Source organism: Polypterus senegalus, chromosome 3 (assembly GCF_016835505.1).
Source record: "Polypterus senegalus isolate Bchr_013 chromosome 3, ASM1683550v1, whole genome shotgun sequence".
Lineage (NCBI taxonomy): Eukaryota > Metazoa > Chordata > Cladistia > Polypteriformes > Polypteridae > Polypterus > Polypterus senegalus.
In genome coordinates, this window is record NC_053156.1 from 178,405,858 (window position 1) to 178,428,883 (window position 23,026).

Here is a 23,026-nt window from a genome sequence, read left to right on the forward strand (position 1 = left end):
GCATATTTTAAAATTTAAAATAAGTTTTGTTGACGTAATGCCTTACTTGTGGAAGCACCTCAAACACTTTTTTCTATTTCATGTAAAAACATTTAAAAAAAAAAAAGACAGTTCTGCTGGGTAAACAACATGGACACCATATTGTATGACTCTGTATTTTTAAAGTTAATACTATGAAAGACATGAAGTTTCCACAGAACAATGAAGTTAATACCATATAAAAATAAAAATAATTTTGCTGCTTCTCCACCACGGTGGTTACGTGGTCTTTCGGAATCCTTTTAAAATTGGATAAATATTTTCAAAAGCTTCATAGATTTCTGAACGAACCTTTGCACCTGTAATACAAAAATAAAGATCAAAGAAAATTACAAACTCAATTCCTCTGTTTGACATCATTTTAAAATACATGGTATGGATAATCTGACATAGAACCTTATGTTTTCGGCCAAACCTCATTACTATAAATAATAAATATTGCTTTTTCCATTAACTGGAAGTCAGTTCAGTATTCACTGGTAGAAATCTGAATATTATAGTTGAGGTAATTAGAATATGATCTACTCTGTCCAGACAACGTCAACATTGAACTGATTAATCAGAAATTTTTTTTGCATAAATGCAAAGAGACCAATTGAAACATTTTTGTAGTAAGTTTTTAAAGTAATTAAGTAAGCCACCACAATATACATTTTCCATTAACATTACATGTAAACAGATGGGTATTTTGGTTTAATGTAAAACAATCAGAATTCAGTATAAAACAGTTCAACTATAATTCTCTAATTTCCTACTCAGTGGCTCCATCTAGTACTCTATTCAGGTTTGTAACTGGTAGTTTTTGGACTATTGATGCTAAAATAGAGAAGGTTAAAGCAGCAACACAGAGGCACAGAGAGATTATAGTATAGCGAACAAGAAAAAACAGGTAATTGGGAGATAGTGAAAAATTACACACAAGAACACAAAGTTATTGAAGTTGTTGTTACAATTTAAGTGAACAAACTTAAAAGACAGCGGAAACTGCTTGGTAAGTCTGAAGTGGAAGAGAAAAGAAGGAGCAGACTGTGTGTTAACAATGATCATGCAGTGGATGATATTGCAGATTAAATCAGCTGTCTGTCAAGATGCTTGTTCTAAGAGTAAGAAATCTTTTTTCGGCTGTTCCCGTTAGGGGTTGCCACAGCAGATCATGTTCTTCCATATCTTTCTGTCCTCTGCATCTTGTTCTGTTATACCCATCACCTGCATGTTCTCTCTCACCACATCCATAAACCTTCGCTTAGGCCTTCCTCTTTTTCTCTTGCCTGGCAGCTCTACCCTTAGCAATCTTCTCCCAATATATTCAGCATCTCTCCTAAGCACATGTCCAAACCAACGCAATCTTGCCTCTCTGACTTTGTCCTTCAAACGTCCAACTTTAACTGACCCTCTGATGTACTCATTTCTAATCCTGTCCATCCTTGTCAAACCCAATGCAAATCTTAGCATCTCTAACTCTGCTACCTACAGCTCTGTCTCCTGCTTTCTGGTCAGTGCCACCATCTCCAACCCATATAACCTAGCTGGTCTCACTACCATCCTGTAGACCTTCCCTTTAACTCTTGCTGATAGCCGTCTGTTACAAATAACTCCTCACACTCATCTCCACCCATTTCACCCTGCCTACACTCTTTTTTTTACCTTTCACAATCCCCATTACTCTGTACTGTTGATCCCAAGTATTTAAACTTGTCCACCTTTGCCAACTCTACTCCTTACATCTTCATCATTCCACTGACCTCCCTCTCATTTGCAAACATGTATTCTGTCTTTTCCTAATGACCTTCATTCCTCTCCTCTCTAGAGCATATCCCCAGCTCTCCAGGGTCTCCTCAACCTGCTCCCTACTATCGCTACAGATCACAATGTCATCAGCAAACATCATAGTCCACAGGGACTCCTGTCTAATCTCATCTGTCAACCTCTCCATAACCATTGCAAATAAGAAAGACCTCAGAGCTGATCCCTTATGTAATCCCACCTCCACTTTGAATGCATCCGTCACTCCTACTGCAGACCTCACCATGGTCACAATTCACTCGTACAGTGCATCCGGAAAGTATTCACAGCACATCACTTTTTCCACATTTTGTTATGTTACAGCCTTATTCCAAATTGGATTAAATTCATTTTTTTCCTCAGAATTCTACACACAACACCCCATAATGACAACTTGAAAAAAAGTTTACTTGAGGTTTTTGCAAATTTATTAAAATAAAAAAAACTGAGAAATCACATGTACATAAGTATTCACAGCCTTTGCTCAATACTTTGTCGATGCACCTTTGGCAGCAATTACAGCCTCAAGTCTTTTTGAATATGATGCCACAAGCTTGGCACACCTATCCTTGGCCAGGTTCGCCCATTCTTCTTTGCAGCACCTCTCAAGCTCCATCAAGTTAGATGGGAAGCGTCGGTGCACAGCCATTTTAAGATCTCTCCAGAGATGTTCAAGTCTGGGCTCTGTCTGTGCCATTCAAGGACATTCCCAGAGTTGTCCTGAAGCCACTCCTTTGATATCTTGGCTGTGTGCTTAGGGTCGTTGTCCGGCTGAAAGATGAACCGTCGCCCCAGTCTGTGGTCAAGAGCGCTCTGGAGCAGGTTTTCATCCAGGATGTCTCTGTACATTGCTGCACTCATCTTTCCCTTTATCCTGATTAGTCTCCCAGTTCCTGCCACTGAAAAACATCCCCACAGCATGATGCTGCCACCACCATGCTTCACTGTAAGGATGGTATTGGCCTGGTGATGAGCAGTGCCTGGTTTCCTCCAAAACGTGACGCCTGGCATTCATACCAAAGAGTTCAATCTTTGTCTCATCAGACCAGAGAATTTTGTTTCTCATGGTCAGAGAGTCATTCAGGTGCCTTTTGGCAAACTCCAGGTGGGCTGCCATGTGCCTTTTACTAAGGATTGGCTTCCATCTGGCCACTCTACCATACAGGCCTGATTGGTGGATGGCTGCAGAGATGGTTGTCCTTCTGGAAGGTTCTCCTCTCTCCACAGAGGACCTCTGGAGCTCTGACAGAGTGACCATCGGGTTCTTGGTCACCTCCCTGACTAAGGCCCTTCTCCCCCGATCGCTCAGTTTAGATGGCCAGCCAGCTCTAGGAAGAGTTCTGGTGGTTTTGAACTTCTTCCACTTACGGATGATGGAGGCCACTGTGCTCATTGGGACCTTCAAAGCAGCATTTCTGTAACCTTCCCCAGATTTGTGCCTTGAGACAATCCTGTCTTGGAGGTCTACAGACAATTCCTTTGACTTCATGCTTGGTTTGTGTTCTGACATGAACTGTCAACTGTGGGACCTTATATAGACAGGTGTGTGCCTTTCCAAATCATGTCCAATCAACTGAATTTACCACAGGTGGACTCCAATGAAGCTGCAGAAACATCTCAAGGATGATCAGGGGAAACGGGCTGCACCTGAGCTCAATTTTAAACTTCATGGCAAAGGCTGTGAATACTTATGTACATGTGCTTTCTCAGTTTTTTTATTTTTAATAAATTTGCAAAAATCTCAAGTAAACTTTTGTCACGTTGTCATTATGGGGTGTTGTGTGTTGAATTCTGAGGAAAAAAATGAATCTAATCCATTTTGGAATAAGGCTGTAACATAACAAAATGTGCAAAAAGTGATGCGCTGTGAATACTTTCCGGATGCACTGTAGATATCCTGTACAGCTCTTACATACTTCTCTACCACTCCTGACTTCCTCATACAATACCACAACTCCTGTCAAAGCACCCTGTCATATGCTTTCTCCAGGTCCACAAACACTCAATGCAACTCCTTCTGGCCTTCTCTAAATGTCTCCATCAACACCCTCAGAACAAACGTATCTGTGGTGCTCCTTCTTGGCATGAAACCATATGCTGCTCACTAATCATCACCTCCCCTTCTTAACCTAGCTTTCTCTACTCTTCCCCATAACTTCATGCTGTAGCTCATCAATATTATCCCCTGTAGTTACTATAGTCCTGCACATCTCCCTTATTCTTAAATATCGGCACCAGTACACTTCTCCACTCCTCAGGCATCTTCACACTTTCCAAGATTCCATTAAACAATCTGGTTAAAAACTCCTCTGCTATCTCTCCTAAACACCTCCATGCTTCCACAGGTATGTCATCTGGACCAATGGCTTTTCCATTCTTCATCCTCTTCATAGCTGTCCTTACTTCTTCCTTGTTAATCCGTTGCACTTCCTGATTCACTATATCCACATCATCTAACCTCTTGTCTCTCTTGTTCTCTTCATTCATTAGCCTCTTAAAGTACTCTTTCCTTCTGCTCAACATGCTCTCCTCGCTTGTGAGTATGTTTCCATCTTTATCTTTTATTACCCTAACCTGTTGCACATCTGTAATGGAAGGATTTTTCTCTGTAAAAAGCAAAGGTGAAATAAAGAGAGGAAGGGAATCAGGAGTGCAGATGGGCGTTGGTCACTCCAGCGCAAAGCCAGCTGCAAAGACTAATGTTTTGGGAAAAACAGCCGGGAATGTTCTAAAGATACAGCCAAGGCTATGTAAGGAGTTGTTTTTCACTTCGAGAGGCTTTTTTCACATGTAAGCATATTACTGTGTCTTCTAGTACCGTGCACTTGCCTTAATCATGGCCAAGTAGAAGAAAAACAATACCGTGTCCCGTGGAAGGGTGTGTACTGAAACTGATCACTTCTGTATACACTGCTTGCAAGTAAGCCGCTTTTGGGGCAAGGACACCTAATTAGTATATAAGGGAAGGTTCTGCCCTCAGTTTCTTTGGAAGCTCAACCGTGGGGAATGCGCGCACCGCCCGGTACCTTTGACTAGGCTAACGAGTTGATCCACAGACGAGACTGACATGCGGGCTCCCTCAGTCTACTGGTCTAGGATGATAGCTCTGGGTCTTTTGATAAGCACAAGTTTGTGTCTTTTGATATTGCTGTAAGCATAAGTTTGTGTCTTTTGATATTGCTGTAAGCATAAGTTTGTTTCTTTTAATATATTACTGTAAGCATATACTTGTTTCTATAATCTATCACTACTGCATTATACTGCATTATATGTATTTAAATGTTATAATTGAATAAGTAAATTTTATTGAAGTATCGGACCTCTTCTCTCTGATTTTTGCCCACTTATTCTAAAGAACCCCTTGAACCATTTTCCCAAATCAAAACAACATCTTTCCCAGCTCTGTCAAGCCAATCAGTACAGGTCCTTTTCTCCCTCCTTATTGTCCAACCTCTCATACAACTCATCATACACCTTTTATTTAGCCTTTGCCACCTCTCTTTTCACCTTGTGCCTGATCTCTTTGTACTCTTGTCTACTTTCTGCATTTCTCTGACTATCCCACTTCTTCTTTGCCATCCTCTTCCTCTGTATACTCTCCTGTATTTCCTCATTCCACCACCAGGTTTCCTTTTTCTCCCTCCTCTTTCCAGATGTCACGCCAAGCACCTTTTTTGTTGTCGCCCTTACTACATCTGCTGTAGTTTCCCAACTTTCTGGTAATTCTTCACTACCACCCAGTGCCTGTCTCACCTTCCCCCTAAACTCAACCTTGCAGTCTTCATTTTTCAAATTCCACCATTTGATCCTTGGCTCTGCCCTCACACTTTTCCTCTTCTTGACCTCCAACGTCATCCTACAGACCACAATCCTATGCTGCTTAACTACACTTTCCCTTCACACCACTTTGCAGTCTTCAATCTCCTTCAGATTGACTCTTCTGCATAGGATGTAATCTACCTGTGTGTGTCTTCCACCACTCTTGTACGTCACCCTATGTTCCACCCACTTCATATTCACCACACCCATGTCCATCCTTTTCACAAAATCCACTATCATCTGACCTTCTTCATTCCTCTCCTTGATATCATACTGACCCATTGCCTCCTCATCCCCTCTGTTCCCTTCACCAACATGTCCATTGAAATCCGCTCCAATCACCACTTTCTGTCCCTTGGGTACACTGTTCATCACTTCATCCAACTCACTCCAAAAATCTTCTCTCTCATCCTTTGCACACCCAACTTGCGGAGCATATGCACTAACAACATTCATCATCACACCTCCAATTTCCAGTTTCATAATCATTACGCTGTCGGACACTCTTTTTACCTCCAAAACACTCTTGACATATTGTCCCTTCAGAATAACCCCTACTCCATTTCTCCTCCTATCCACACCATGACAGAACAATTTGAATCCACCTCAGATCCACCTGGCCTTACTCCATTTAGTCTCTTACACACACAATATATCAACCTTCCTTCTCTCCATCATATCTGCTAAATCTCTCCCCTTACCAGTCATACTGCCAACATTCAATGCTCCTACCCTCAGTTCCACTCTCTTTACTTTCCTCCTCTCCTTCTGCCTCCGGACAGGTTTCCCCCCTCTTCTTCTTCGGCCAACAGTAGCCCAATTTCCACCAGCACCCTGTTGACTAACAGTACTGGTGGCGGTCATTGTTAACCCGGGGCTTGACCGATCCTGTATAGTAATTTGTATTGTTGTCCGCATATTGATTTTGCAAAACTTTACACTGAATGCCCTTCCTCACTTAACCCTCCCCATTTATCCGGGCTTGGGACAAGCATGAAGAAACACACTGGTTGGTGTATCCCCTGTGGCTGAGTTTGTAAGAGTAAGAAATAAAGCCATGAAAATTTCTAAAGGGCTAGCTGTACCTATACAGTGTATTCTGTTACAATGACAACTGAAATAGTGGTTGTGTTAAGACAGGACAGCACATCAGCATCAAGGTGACACAGGAAAACGTGAAACTGTAGGATGCTCCTGTAAATTCGTTGAAACAGTGGGTCCTCTATTAACCCATTTCCCAAATGAAGAATTAATAAAGTTGTCCCAGCAGAATCATATGATATTGCAGGAAATGTACAGTAAATGCATTCAATACTGAAACTTAGAAGATGGTCATCACAGAAATAGTCCTTAGAATTTGTAGGGGGACTTTACACAACAAACAACATAGAGCAAAAAGGTTATTAAAGTTTAGGACAGGCTACAATAAATGTAATAAATAAATCTGCCTTTCTCACATGTCTTATCGACAAGTTTAATTAGTATGCACTTCCCATAATTAACTCTCAATTATGTGGCATGCACACATTTAATGCTTTTAGAGAAATAAAGTTAGCAAAAACAGAAGTGAGGAGAAACATCTCAGTATACATTTCACAATGATTTCCATACTTCAGTAAAATTGATAAAAACTGAATAAAAGTGCTTCCTATTTCCCACTCATTTATTCAGTCATAGTTTCTCTGTAAAATGTGCAGTTTACAAAAATTTAAAAAACAAAACACCACTAGCTGTTACTTCATAGCTTTAACCTGAACATATAAATATATCAAGAGAATGGCTACTATATTGGGTACACCTACTATGTTTTAGCAATTTGGTCTACATTTGCCCTCTGAACATTCTGTCAAAAGAATACCACAATAATTACAAATTCAATGGTCCCACTTTTTCTGTCATGATACCAATTCTAGTACATGATATTAACTTATACTGAGTGCCCAACAAATTCTTCTTCAGTTTAATTTCTGTATAATTCAGTGTATTAAACTGACTGGGAAATCACTTAACTATAAAAGAATAAAAAATACATTAATACTGGAAATAAATGAAAAAAACAACTTTATTTTGCGCCATTAGCCAGCTGACCACTTAAAAATAAACAGTAATTGTACTTTCTATGTAAACCTTTCAGTTCTGCAATAAATTTGTAAAATCAAAAACATTTAAATAAAACAGAAATTATAATTGTATGCAATATAAACACATTCGTAGTATAGATCTTTTAATACAAATACAACCTGACAAAATAGCGACTAGAAATTAAAGGTAGTACTACAAAGTTCCATATCAACTTTTAAAGAAACAATATAAACTGAATTTGTCAATTTTGCCCAACACCAAAACAAATTCAGTATTGTTTCCAATGCAATCCCTAGCAGTAATGCTGGCAAATATTGACTTACATGTTACCTTTAGATTCTACAAACTGGATTATGACTGATCTATTTTTTCACAGAGTAGACTAAGAGAAAACAACTTGAAAGACCATCACATTAGAATAAATTAACAAGTACTTCCAGTATTTGCATGAAGGGATAAACAAGACTGGACTAGGTTCAAATATGTGGCATTCATATGTTCAGTTTCTGTGGCATTCAAATGTTTCTTTAAGACCAAAATGCACCAAACAAAATCAATATACAGTGGTGTGCAAAAGTACTCAATCCCTTTGAAAGTCATCATACTATTCTGCACAAAAAGAGATTTGTACACATATTTATCCATTCAATATTTTAGAATACTATAAACCGTTTTCTGTAGTTATTTAGCTGAAGAAGAAAAACTCAAAAGCTAATGTTTTAAGTATTTAAACCCCTGTGCTTTAGACGCTTCAAGTTTACACAAATGACACAAAGGTGACAAGTTATTTGACCGTTACTAAACATAATTAAGTACTACTTGTGATTCCTTTGCCTCTCTCTGAAAATAAAAATACCCTTTGTAAAGGCCATAGTCATTGTTGCACACATACTGCAAAAGGGAAGACAAAGGATCATTCTGCTGATGTGAGCAACAAAGTCATTAAAAAGCACAAGGCAGGAAATGGCTATGAAAGAATATCGAAGATTCTGAAAGTGGAAAGTTCACAGCACCCAGAATCTTACTAGAACAGGCCGTCCCTCAAAACTAAACATCAGAGCAAGACGTCGACTGGTGAGAGAGGCTACTAAAAATCCAACCCTCATTCTCAGCAGTTTGCAATGCTCTTTGGCTGAAACTGGAGTAAAGTTTCATGGGTCCACAATTTCAAGAGCTCTCCATAAAACACACCTCTACAAGAGGGTAGCAGAAAGAAGGCAAGATTATCCACTTTTGAGAAATAGAACTTTTTGGGCAGACATCAAAGAGGTATGTGTGGTGTAAAACTAACACTACCCATGCCTACAGTGAAATATGTTGGTGGCAGCATCACACTGTGGGAATTCTTTTTTTGGGACTGGCTATTAGAAGTGGGCGATACAGCCGCAACATTATATCATGACTAGCCATGTGCGCCCAACTACATTGCGCGTGTTAAAGTTGTCTGTGAAGGGCTACCTGTTTAAACGCGGCTGCCAGTCGTGAACTGGGCCCTTCGTCGCACAGCATTATGCAACAAAATTAAAAAAGAAAACCCTTGGATATTGATTCGATAGGAACAGCGCACTTGGAATCACTATCCGAATCGTAATTATGTGGTGGTGTAGGAGCATTTGTTTCTGTCCGTTCACAGTCCGTCTCATTTTCAGGACGCTGTTGTTTCCTCTCACGATGTCTTCTCAACCTTTCTCCAATCTCACAGGTTGCTTTGTGGCAATCCAAAGAGTAAGGCAATATACATGGAGCAATGGTTATTAAAGGGGGACACATAGGTATCCAGGCTCTTTAAAGCATAAAGAGAGATCACTTCACTGACATGTGAGCATGCACAACTGTGAGACGCGCAGCACTCGCCAGCTACAACATAACAATAATAATTTCCGGAATGTGCTGTTACGTTGTCATTCATTTTACCCACTGTCTTTCTTTCAGTCATATGTTATGTAGGCACGTACCTTTTATCTTCGGCACGCTCATTCTCTAACCAGGCCTCAGGAGCTAATCAGCCTAACACTGTCCACCATCCCTTTCGTTATTCCGGCACATTGTTGACATCCGTGAGTAACAACAACGTACTAAACTGGAAGGTGGTCTACGATGCATGGAATTAGGACAAAGATCAAGATCTAAATGAAGATCTCTTTAGTTAATTTAAAGCACAACAATTTGTTTAGTTGGAATGTCTGCGTTTTGAGGTGTGACTGGAGTACTACAGTCTTCAGTAGTATAAGCCTGGAGGAGATTCTTAATGCAATGCCTATGTTTTAGCCGTCTCTCTACTGCCATCTAGTGCTTCTTCTAATTCATTCGCGGACAAACAAAGATCAAGACCCAAATGAAGATTATATATAGAGATATTTCCAATAATGATATTTCTGACAATATAAGAAAAAAAAAATATTCAACAACATTTTATCGATGATTGCTGCTTGGAGGCAGTGGCATTTATTAGTGCAAACAAAATGAAGGCCATTTTCCATCCTTCTTTTCTAATGAGTTACTGTCATTGATGACAGACTGCCTTACTCGAACTGTGAAATCTACTGCCACAAGGTGCCAGCAGGAGCAGCATTATAGCGCAATAGTAGTGGTGCAGCATTGTATGTAGTGACATAGCCCAAGTCAAATGTTAGTACAAAAATGGCCTGGATAGCGTATTCCCTTGATATCTTAAGTAAAAGTATACCTGAACTGCTTAACACTTTAGTTTAACAATTGGGTCACTCCATGTCAAATCAACCAACAGCCCATGCACTTCGGACTAAAAACAAATTCTGGAAAAATTACTAAGTACAATATACCCAAGTTAGCCAGGAGATGCCCTGTAATTTTTTTTTTGATGCAAGATAAACAAATAAACCACCGAGCAGGCTCAAACTTTGCACGCTGGTACATTAATTGGTATAGTATGTGACAAAAATAAAACATTTGGTCCAGATGACTGTGCATGGTCAAGGCACCAAAATTTAATTTGAGTTTTTGGCTTAGGTATGTTTAGACCTCAGAAACACATATCTGTAACCAACACAGATTCCTTATACAGATTAAACTATATTGGCATTCTGAAAAAGCAATAAACAGAAAAGTAGCTGTATCAGGGCTTAATAGCAAAATCATTTTGAATTTCATTTTCAGAGCACCCTATCGGCATGTGTGAATATGCAGATGATTTTTAAAATAAATTTCCATTTATTCTACATTGTTCCTCCTTTCACAAAACACAAACCTTACTTTTATGTAAATCTGTCATGTTTATTTTCCATCCTAAACATAGCCTCATATGTGCCATGTGTTAATCATTTTGAGTTTTCAATCAGTAAGTTATCAAAAATATCAAACTTTTTTCATATTCAATGAAATTACATTTATCTTCAACATGACAATGTCATGTTTCATGTTGCTGAACAGAGAATGTGATTCCTCATGGCCAAAAGAGTGTCTGGTACTCAAGAATACCACTGTTACATCCCTACAGAAGATGGCAAACTCAAAGTCAGCTGGGTGTCTGGTGAAGACAGTCAATTGACTGTCCGCATATTCACCACTGAAGCAGCTGCTGAGATCCTGCCCTTTCACGATCACACTCCTGATGGATCAGATGCAGTTCTTACATTAGACCAGTGTCCTATTAGAGGCTATGTTGGGTGCATGTATGATGAAAAATGTTGGACTGGTGTGATTTGTGACAAGAGTGAAACAGAATCAAATATCCTGATATGTTTCACATAGGGTTGTGCGATATGACCAAAATCTTATATCCCGATATTTCATTTCATATCCCGATGTAGTACATTTTCTTTGTATTCAGTGAATAGTTTATATAATCACCACTCCTTTTTTTTTCATTTAAATTAAAAAAATCAAAAATGAGAAGTACTCAACTTGTAATTATTTCTGTTCTTTTATTTAGAACATTTGAGAAAATGTTTGACTTAGAATGTAAACATAAAATGTTAATGTATCAAATATAAAACACTTTTCAAAAACAAATTACTAAAGGCCCAATATAAGATACAGCTATATAAAATGCCTGACATAAACAAAATGTGAACTGTAGCAGCAATAACTCTCACAACATATATTAAATATAAAAGGATCAAAGCACTAACAACTAAACTATATAAGGCCAATAAACCCTTTAAACAAAATAAATACAAGTCTAACATTAACTGTCAAAACCAAATGTAAACATTGCACTTCAAACTGTAGCAGCAATAAGGCTTACGACAAAAATATATTAAATATATAATATTAAATATAATATTTTTAGGCTACATTCTAGTAAAATGTTAATTTGCACATCGTAGTGTGGCAAATCTCCGTTAATGAGTTACAGCTGATAGCCCTGTGCGTGGGACTGGACGGCGCTAACGTGTTGATGCCGTCCAGCCCCAAGCACGGGCGACCCACGGTAACTCGTTAACGGAGATTTGCCGTGTTAATGCAGTTGTGGCGTAAACGTAATTTTAACAAGATTAACGCTGACAGCAAACGCTGCAGGGAAAATTATGCCTTAAGCAAATTGTTTTGGTAGCAATTAATCTTCCAAGCTTTTAACATGCTCGTTTAAATAGTACCTTTACAACTGTAATATCCTACGTGGCCTGCCTCTCAGTTGTAAACTCTGCATGCTCGCTCACGTGCTTTTTGCGGAGGTGGTAGAAGAGGTTTGTCGTGTTGGAGTCTGTGGTAGCGATTGGTTTGCAGCATAATTTGCACAGTACCGTTTTCTGGTCCGTGTCAGACTCTTCAAATCCAAACCATCTCCATACTACAGAGGTGTAGCCCCTCGTTTAGGAACAAGGTCCTTCTGTGTGTAGAGCTACCTGGTGTTGCCTCGTCTTCATCAGTCATGCTAGTGTGTCTGCATCCACGTGGTGGCCATCAAAACAATGAAAAAAATATTGCCGTAAACAGTTTATTTTGTGACACCACGAAACAAACGATAGCGTAATGTGCAGCGATAGACGTTTTCATATTGTCATCCGATATATATCGTTATATCGAACAGCCCTAGTTTCACACATCCAAAGCATACTGCACAGTCTTTCCACTGGCTACCAAGAGGCAATATTTGTTGGATGCCATTACAGTGTGTCATTACACTGCTTAGTGCACCTACAACGGTCACCAAGAGGCAGTACCATCTTGATCACAAAGACAAAGATGCCCTATACTGTGCACTTCGTTGAAATGAAATGGGTCACATTCCCACTGCTGCAATACCAAGATGTTAACATTTCATTATAACTAGTGATGTATTTAATGATAAATCAATCTGCTTTTGTTCATGTGTTGTGCTTAATGTGCCTTTGGCGATTTAAGATTAGGATTCGTTTTTTTTCCATTAATCCTATATCCAAGTTAGTGATGAAAAACTTGATGATTATTATTACTGACAAATGGTGAATTCAACCCATGTTTAGAATGGAAAATAAAAACGAAATATTCACATAAGAAAAAAGGGACCAAAAAAATAAATTATTTCAAAAACATGTGGACATCCCACAGTGCATTAAGATGGTCTGAAAATTAGATCCAAAATTATTTTTTCACATCTGAGAGGTCTGCTTGTCAAACCCAGATGCAGTTTCTTGTTTGTTTAGAACTTTTTGAAAATCCCTGTGTAATTTCAGCAGGCTGTATCAGTTAGAAGTATGCTTTCTGAAAGTTTAAACATGGCAAAGCCAAAGATGCAAAATATTTTTCCCCCATTTTTGAAGGACTGCTCTTGCCAAGTGGTGTCATCTAGACTAAACATTTTTATTTTGTTACATACTATACCTATAAAGGTACCACTATGCAAAATTTGAGCCTAAGTGGTTTAGTTCTTGAGATATGGTCTTGTAAAACTGATGAAAAAATAAAGCCATGTCAAATTTGACTCCCTCTTCCATCTTGTATCTTGGAAAGTATTGGACTTGCATCAAAATAATTTTACAGGATGTCTTCTGGATAACATGGGTATAAACAAGCAGCAGAAATCCAAACAAACCTTCAGTGAAAATGTAAACACTAACTGCTTATAGTAATAAAATAAAAATGTGGTCAAAACTTAACACACACACTCTCTTTCTCCCTCATTATGACCCCGAGGCTGGGGGCTTTAAAACAGAGAGGATTATGATTTTTGGATTTGTTCTTACTTGATTTTCTTTTTGGGGGGGTGGGGGGTGGGGGGGGTTGTGACACCTATTACTCATACAAATAAATGACAAGTTTTGTATTCGGACAGTAAATGAAATTTACAAATAGCAATGTGCAGACAATGGCCAATGGATGACAGTCTGGTCCAGTTATTGAAATTGATGGTTTTAAGAACATTGACCCTGCTGTCTGTTGTCACACACACCTGTTTGTCCTCTTCTACAGTATATGAAAAGAGTTAAGAAAATCCCTTAAAACACTCACAATATTTCTGCCTGTATGATCTTCAGAAAAGAAAACTTGTCTCAAGACAGGAGTGTAGCTTCCAGTTGTTGTCGATATAGTGCTTGGTCAGGCTGATAAAACGGTTCCACGCTTTGGCTCTAAAGCAAAAACTCCATGGACAATAGTGTAACTGCTAGTTTGTTGCAGCATGCTTCATACATCGACATACAAATGTCTTTGAAAAATAGTTCCTGCCTGGGATGTTTCACCTTTGGTAGTGCTTTTTAACTAGTTTCTTAAAGCCCTCCTTTTCCACCATTTGGACTGGCACCATATCCTTAGTCAAACAATATGTAACTTCATCAATAACTTCCATCCATCGTTTGCTTTTCCTGTCATATGGCGTGCAACTACCAAGTGCTCCAGCAATGCTCGGTTGAATCATTTGTTTACTTTTTGGCTTCACACCACCAGCTGCTAATATCTCCTTGTGTGCCTTCATAGCCTGGTTGTACTGGATGGTGTGTTTTTGCTTCAAGTGGTGAAACAAGTTTGTTCTGTTTCAACTTTTAGTGGTAACAGTCTTCTTGCATACTTTGCTGGAGGTCTGACCTTTTGTTGCCAAACCACATCCATACTATTGAAATAGTTCCCTTTTTAGGTACTAAATCATAACCCTAACCCTAACCCATATTTTATCACATAAAAATACATACCAGTGTTATCGTGGGTGACATGATATGGCTTAGCCCTACTGGGACTCTTGTCAGAGATGAAAGGACAATGAATATGCACAAAAAATGCACAGTAACACAGGTGAACTTGTTGTAGTTTGCAATAAACCTACAGTTCGGTAGAAGATTAATCTTTCAACATGACAATGACGCTAAGCATAAGACCAAAACAACACTGGAATGAGTCAAAAACAGAAAGGCGAATGCTTTGGGATGTCCATGTCAAAGCTCTGATGTTAACCCTATTGAGAATCTGTGGCACTATTTGAAATCAGCTGTCTAGAAGCACCATCCCACCAACCTAGAGGAAATTTATAAATTCTGCCAAGAAGAAAGAGGAAAAAAACTCCAGAACAATTTGCAAAACTGGTACATAATTACCCTAAAAGAATTAAGGCTGTTATTGCAGCAAAAGGGTTCTCAACAAAGTAGTAATGTTGAGATGTAGGACTTGAATATTTATTTAATTTTTTTTTTTGTTTTTATTAAAAGTAGTACCTAATTATGTTTATTCATTGTCAAATAACTTGTCACCTTTGTGTTACTTGTGTAAACTTGAAGCTTCTAAAGCACCGGGGTTTAAATACTTATAACACTAACTGTTGAGTTTCTCTTCTTCAGCTAAATATCTACAGAAAATTGGTTTATTTTGACTTTGGACATATATTGTTACAGCATAAGATTTCACAGTAAAAAAACTGAATGGATAAATATGTGTACAAATCTTTTGTCACGGAAGAAAATTATGAAGACTTTCAAGGCGATTGAATAATTTTGCACATCACTGTACATAAATAAATCTGCATCATCACTCCACCAGCAATAGTTTGTATTGTTAACAAGGTAAAAAATGGACCCATAGAGTCACTGCATTTTTATCATATCCTGGTTGTCTCATTAATATAAATCTGCAGGAAGTGGGTGCCATCATATTAGGTTATAACTTTCCAATACAATGTCTATTTCCTTAGAGTACGGAAACCACACCTTCTTCAAAACAGATAAAGTAAAATGTGTCAATCTTTCTTAAGTACAGAAATAATCCTGAAAGAGATAATTGTCTCTAACTTGATTTACTATAGCAGATCTGTTACACTGCAAAAACGTCTGCCTCAATAAAACTGTGTAAAGCTAGTACTGTGCAGTATAGTGGTGCTAAAAAGTATTGACAAACACAATTTTTAAGATGGTACTATACCTACATTATGCTATTTACAGCCACCTCTTTCCTACAGCCATATATCAACATGGTCAAAACCTGGAGGGGATGCCCGAACCCAACCCCACCACCCCATAAGTCATAGCAATTTTTTGCAGTTTAAACTCCAAGTAAGACAGAGCTCCTTGGTATGATAGGCAGAGTTTAAGTATCAATCCAAAACCATATTGTAAAAAAAGATCAAACTTTAAAGAAAAAAAAAGAACATCACATAAAAAAAATCTTACCTGTAAGCACTACTTTTCCAGACACAAAAATTAACAAAACAATTCTAGGTTTGATCATTCTGTAGATTAATCCAGGAAACAACTCAGGCTCATAGCTGCAAAACAATTGAGAGAAAATCATCATTACAATACAACTAGTTAGGCAAAAATGAACAATACAAAGGAGTCACATCTTTCACAAAAATACCAGTTGAGAATGTCTGACTGACATAAATTTTCCCTTCCTCCTCGGAAATAGATCAAGTCACATTTTAAAGTCAAACAAAGACCTAAAGTGCAGGAACCAGGCTAAGGATTTGATTTAATATGTACAACACCTACTATAAAGATAATAATGTACCTTGAACTTTTAAGGTGGTTTTATACTAATCATATATTTTCACCAATGCTAATCAAGATGCTATCACTTATTACTGATCCTCAGTAAACCAGTCAGAATTTTAACTCAAGAAACCAATGAAATTACACATCTCCTTTTAAAGACATAGAATGTGGTTAGTTACAATATATTGTAGTTGGACATATACTTAAACTAGAGATTTAAAAAAACAGTAATTCAGTGCTTAAACATGGGAGATCCAATTTTAATAATATGCAAAACTGCTTAAACATACTACAGCGCAAGGATGTGTGGCTTTTTAATTAGTGGCTGTGACCAATCAAGGTTTAAGTAACAGAAGGTTTGGTGCATTATTTTAATTTTGAATGGTTTGGCAAAAACTGAAATATTTAAAATTTGCAGTATGAACTGTGGGTTGCATAGCAGCACCCCTAATACCATGACACAACGCATCACTTTTTCCACATTTTGTTATGTTACAGTCTTATTCCAAAATGGATTAAATTCATTTTTTTCCTCAGAATTCTACACACAACACCCTATAATGACAACGTGAAAAAAGTTTACTTGAGGTTTTTTCAAATTTATTAAAAATAAAAAACTGAGAAATCACATGTACATAAGTATTCACAGCCTTTGCTCAATACTTTGTCGATGCACCTTTGGCAGCAAATACAGCCTCAAGTCTTTTTGAATATGATGCCACAAGCTTGGCACACCTATCCTTGGCCAGTTTCGCCCAACAGTGCATCCTGTTTCCCCTGATCATCCTTGAGATGTTTCTGCAGCTTCATTGAAGTCCACCTGTGGTAAATTCAGTTGATTGGACATGATTTGGAAAGGCACACATCTGTCTATATAAGGTCCCACAGTTGACAGTTCATGTCAGAGCATAAACAAAGCATGAAGTCAAAGGAATTGTCTGTAGACCTCCGATCTGGGGAAGGTTACAGAAAAATTTCTGCTGCTTTGAAGGTCCCAATGAGCACAGTGGCCTCCATCATCCGTAAGTGGAAGAAGTTCGAAACCACCAGGACTCTTCCTAGAGCTGGCCGGCCATCTAAACTGAGCGATCGGGGGAAAATGGGCCTTAGTCAGGGAGGTGACTAAGAACCCGATGGTCACTCTGTCAGAGCTCCAGAGGTCCTCTGTGGAGAGAGGAGAACCTTCCAGAAGGACAACCATCTCTCACCATCTCACACAGCCAAGAAATTTGCAAAAATCTCAAGTAAACTTTTTTCACGTTGTCATTATAGGGTGTTGTGTGTAGAATTCTGAGGGAAAAAAATGAATTTAATCCATTTTGGAATAAGGCTGTAACATAATAAAATGTGGAAAAAATGATGCGCTGTGAATACTTTCCGGATGCACTGTATACTTCTTGTAATTTAAGAAAGAAAAGAAAGTAAAACACACAAACTCAAACTATTGCAGCTTTTGCTTCATTATTGAATTATTTCAGAAACATATTTGTGCATACTTTGAGAATAAAATGTTACCAATCAGATTAGGTGTAATGGTATAACTTGTATTGTCATGCATTTGCAAGAGATGAAAAAACAACAACAGTAGTCACTCTTAATGCAGGGCTCCAAACTGCAACTAAAATGGTAGCAAACAAGATCAAAAATAGATTTTGCTGATTATCATTTCTACTTTGATTGTCAGTGGCACAAGAAACCATCGAAACTTTACACTAATTACATTGTAACAGATGTAAAAGGCTTTTTTGTTTTTTAATTGTTGAGCAGATGTGCCATTAACCTGTCAGAATGTATGTTCCTTCTTGTAGATTAATAAGCCACATTTCACTAAAGGCTAGTTTATAACGGACATATCCTGCACTGAGCGTGAGGGACACATACCAAAAATGACAGACTTGTGAGCACAAACCTATTTCTAACTACAGTACACGGTGCAGCTGAAGCGACAGTCATGTACTATAAATGGTGGCTTCAAGGAGAGGCTGGTTACACTCGTGCCAGTATGATGAACAAAGGGCTGAATATGATGCAACAGGTCATCAAAACTCAAGGAATACATGCATAATATATGAAATTCATCTGGCCATCATGTAAGTCAGTTGTTAAGAAGATATCTGTGCCCCGTGGAATTTAGTTGTTCCTTCTGACTTGGTGAAAACATTACTAAGGTGCGATTGTTATGGATCAGTGTTCACACATCTTTTCTAGTTGTTTTTCTTTTAATTTAACACATTCCCCATACAAAATTCCAGCCAATGTGTCAGTAGACATGTATGTGCAGCCACCTGCATACTGTTTCCTCCTCATCATGAAGTCTGCATCTTAAGGTTCCAGGTGTATTACATATAGTTACAATAGTGCACAGTGTCTATATTAAGCTTATCAGACAGTCTTCTATATCATGTTCATATCTACTGTGCCCCACCATCTCTTCTCCCAGTGGGGACAGTTATTCCCACAGCTGAGATATTGCTGTAGAAATATGTGCCACTATAAGCTGCTTGCAAAATGAACACTATATAGCCAAAATTGCTCAAAATGTATTTTACAAACTGAAAAAGTCTTCTACATCCATTTCATATTAATGTGCCTCTCCATCCCATTCACTGGAGGGCACACTCTTTTCCACACCTGAGCCTTTGTCGTTGAAATCCTTTTCTGTTTACAAAATGAACACTGGACAGCTAAAATTAAGGTAAACCTATTTAAAATAATTTGTCATTTTTGTCTTCACTGCACCCAATTCTCCTATCCACTGGAAGGGACACTTATTTCCCCAGCAAAAACAGAGAAATCTGTCTGCTGAGTACACAATGAACACTGGAAAGCTGTAATTTTTCAAAATGTATTATAAAAAGTTACTGGCTCTCTACAAACAATAAGAAAAGACGACCAAATTACAAATTACTACTGGATAGCCCACTGATAAAGACATTCAGTGACACAGACTCAGATCCCAAATAAAACACTGTTCTTAATAACTGTACATTGTATGAAAGTTATGATAACAGTTACCCAAAGCATCAAGAAGGACACAAAAGCACAAGGGAAAAATGCACTATACAGAAGGAAAAGAATTAGGCACACATACATTGCAGTTAGGAAGGCAAGAGTCTGAAAGATGAATATTTTACACATTTGATTATTTGACACCTAAAGCAAAACTATTGGCTCCTAATTTTTTCTTTTAGAAGCCACTGGTTCCTTGAGATTAATTTTTGTCTGGAGCCCTGTAATTCATGTTCTGATTATAATTAGCACTTCTATGACTGTCCATCAGTACCATCATCTGTCCATTTTTTTAACCAGTGCATACAATTGACAGTTGCTCAGGAGGTCCTCACACACATCCACATAATTGAGTATAGGACTGTGGGATGTGAGAGGCCTGGCAGCGCTTGAGGCAGTTTTATTTTTTTAATTATAAATTATGAAGTTTTGCCATAATTCTTTGTTAATCTATACTTAAGACAATGCCGATTTCACTTATCAAATATATATTTGTTGTTTTCTGAACTTACCTACTAAACTGTTGGTGGGTTAGAACCAGCCCTTCTAGTCTGATTGGAAACTTCACATCGCAGCTGCCAACCATGTTTTGAATCTTAAAATCCAAAAATTTAGCTGGAAATCCTAATTTCTGGACAACTCTTGCATATTTTCTAGCTGCCAAACGTGATTGTTCTTCACTGCAAGAAAATATGACAAACGTAAATTACAGGAATATGACAAAATTAAACTGAAATTAAGTTAATGGAAATTATATAGAAAACTCAGAATAAATTTGGAGTGCAATTCTATACTACCTGCAAGAATTTCAACATACATTTTTAAATTTCTTCAGCCAATTCTTCCTCCACCATAGGCATTAAAGCCCATATTGAGCTATTACAACAACATCATTACCCAGTGCAGAGAACAGCGAATAGCATTTTTTCACTTTTTTTTTTTTGTAAACAAAGTGGCATAAAATGCTGAACTTAAGTGCGGAATAAAAATCTCCAAATATTAAACTTAATATCCCTTATGAATTAATGACTAAAATATTTAACAATCCATTTAAAATTTTTATATGCTGATTAAGACAAGTATATATTCAACTGCAACTAGCAGGGAACTTTGTAATACAAGTTATCAACTTGCAGAAGTTAATTTGTTTCTGGAAAACTGCAGCAAAACAACTGGTAACAACTGATGTGAAACTGAAACAATTGCAGACTGTTTTTGTAGAAGGAAAATGGAAAAAAAAAACAAAAAAAAAACACTTGTTCCAATTTTTACCTCTAGTAAAGTATGATTTTTTTTTTTTTAAATGAAGTCTGCACTGAGCATGGCTTCCTGTTAGTTATTTCCCACTATGATGGGAGCTTTATTATCTTAAAATATGAAAGATTAGCAAGCATCATAAAAGTAGTAATTTAATTAATTTTAGAAATCTAATTCAAATTTGTTAAAGTAAAATAAATTTGGGAATGATCATTTGTTCAACTGTAGATTGCATTAATTTGCAGTGGTTAGTGCTGGTCATAGTTCCTTATAACTAGGCCCAAACTCAGAGGCTTTTAATTCTACACTCACATTCACACAAATGACCATCGAAGAGGAGACCTCTAGAAGGACAATTTGGGAAAACAACATGATACCCAAATTTAAACTTGCCAAGTTGTGACAACATAAAACGGACTTCTCTCCTAATTCAACTAAACAAAACTGTCATCTTTGTAGTTACAAAGTTTGTAAATAAATATGATGTATGCTCAATGGGTGTTGACAATAGTGAATGGGACTTAAACCAAATTTTGTGGCATATCAAAAGCACGATTTTGTTTCTCTCAAAGTTCTGAACGGGAAATAGCATGGTGAGATATCACAGATGACAAATGTGAAAATTCTCACAAGCATGTGAAGGTCACCTAATTGGCTGTGTACAAATGTTCTAATAGACACAGGTGATTTTCTTTCCGATTCTCATTTTCCTTTCACATCCCAAACACATACAGTCTGGAGTAGCTAAAGATTCCAGATTGGCCTGGTGTGAGGAGGTTGTTGCAGCAAGGTTGGGGGTGTATTTGTGCATGTACCATGCTATGACTGATTCTTTTGCCATTCAGCCAATATTACACAGACAGTTTTCTGCCCCTTGTAATCATGAAAATGCTGGTGCAGGTAATAAAAGAGTTGTAAAAATGATTAAAATCATGAATTCAATTGAGATTATAAAGATTGAAATTACTGACAGCAGTCTCTTCCTAGCATCTACTACACAGCATGTACAATGCCCTACATAATGTTTAAGACAAGGACACATTTTTCCTTGACTTAGTTTAATTTTTTTTGTTTTTGTTCAAAAAAATAAAAAAATATAACAATTCAGACATGATTAAAGTGTACATTACACATTGAATTTTAGTCACACTCTGCAAAATTGACATTTTTATACACAGTTCATCCATTTCAGGGCAACACAATGTTTGGGACTTAGCAATGGCAGGTTAAAGCAGTCACAATTAGAACTTTGTTGCATATACCCTGCATTCAATGACTGCTTGAAATTTGAGATTCACAGATATCACCAGGTGCTGAGTATCTTCTCCGGTGATGCTCTGCCAAGCCTCTAATGCAGCTATCTTCAGCTCCTCCTTGTTTCAGTGGCTTGTAGTCAGCAGTTCCATTATCAATGAAGATAAGTGTGCCAGAACTAGTGGTAGCCATACATGTCCAAGCCATAACATTTCTCTCCATGTTTAACAGATGAGGTGGTATGTTTTGGGTCTTGGGCAATTCCTTTTTGTCTCCACACTTTGCTCTTGCCATCACTCTCATACAGGTTCATCTTTATCTTGTCTGTCCAAAAAGCCTTTTTCCAGAATTCTGCAGGCTCTTTGAAGTACTTTTTGCAAACTGTAATCAGGCAACCTGCGGTGGGTTAGCGCTCTGCCCAGAGTTTGCTTCCTGCGTTGTGCCCTGTGTTGGCTGGGATTGGCTCCAGCAGACCCTCGTGACACTGTAATTAGGATATAGCAGGTTGCATAATGGATGGATGGATAATCAGGCAATGCTGTTATTGTGGCTAACCTGCGGTTTATACCTTGCAGTGTGGCGTATATATTTAGGTTCATGAAGTCATCTGAGGATAGTTGTCTCTGACACATCCAAATCCGCCTCCTGATGATTGTTTCTGATCAGTCGGACAAGCGTTTAAGGTTTTTTCTTTGCCATAGTAAGGATTCTTCTGTCATTAGCAGTGGAGGTTTTCTTTGGCCTACCAGTCCCTTTCCAATTACTAACCTCACCAGTGTGTTAGTTCTTCTTAATGATGTCCCTGACAGCTAATTTAGGTAATCCTAAGGTTTTACAGATGTTGCTAATGGTTTTATTCTTGTTTTACAGCCTCACAATGGCTTCATTGACTTTCATTGGCACAGTTC

General features: G+C 37.9%; 1 protein-coding gene across 1 annotated transcript in view; it reads right to left on the reverse strand.

The window, feature by feature from the left end:
- LOC120525709 (TATA box binding protein) overlaps positions 1-23,026 on the reverse strand; it is a 95,459-nt gene that overhangs the window by 472 nt on the left and 71,961 nt on the right. Inside the window, 3 exon segments of the mRNA XM_039748245.1 lie at positions 1-338; positions 16,275-16,369; positions 20,120-20,289. The exon segment at positions 1-338 is cut by the window's left edge and continues 472 nt beyond it. Of these exon segments, the coding sequence (XP_039604179.1) occupies positions 259-338; positions 16,275-16,369; positions 20,120-20,289 (345 nt within the window). The 3' untranslated portion in view covers positions 1-258.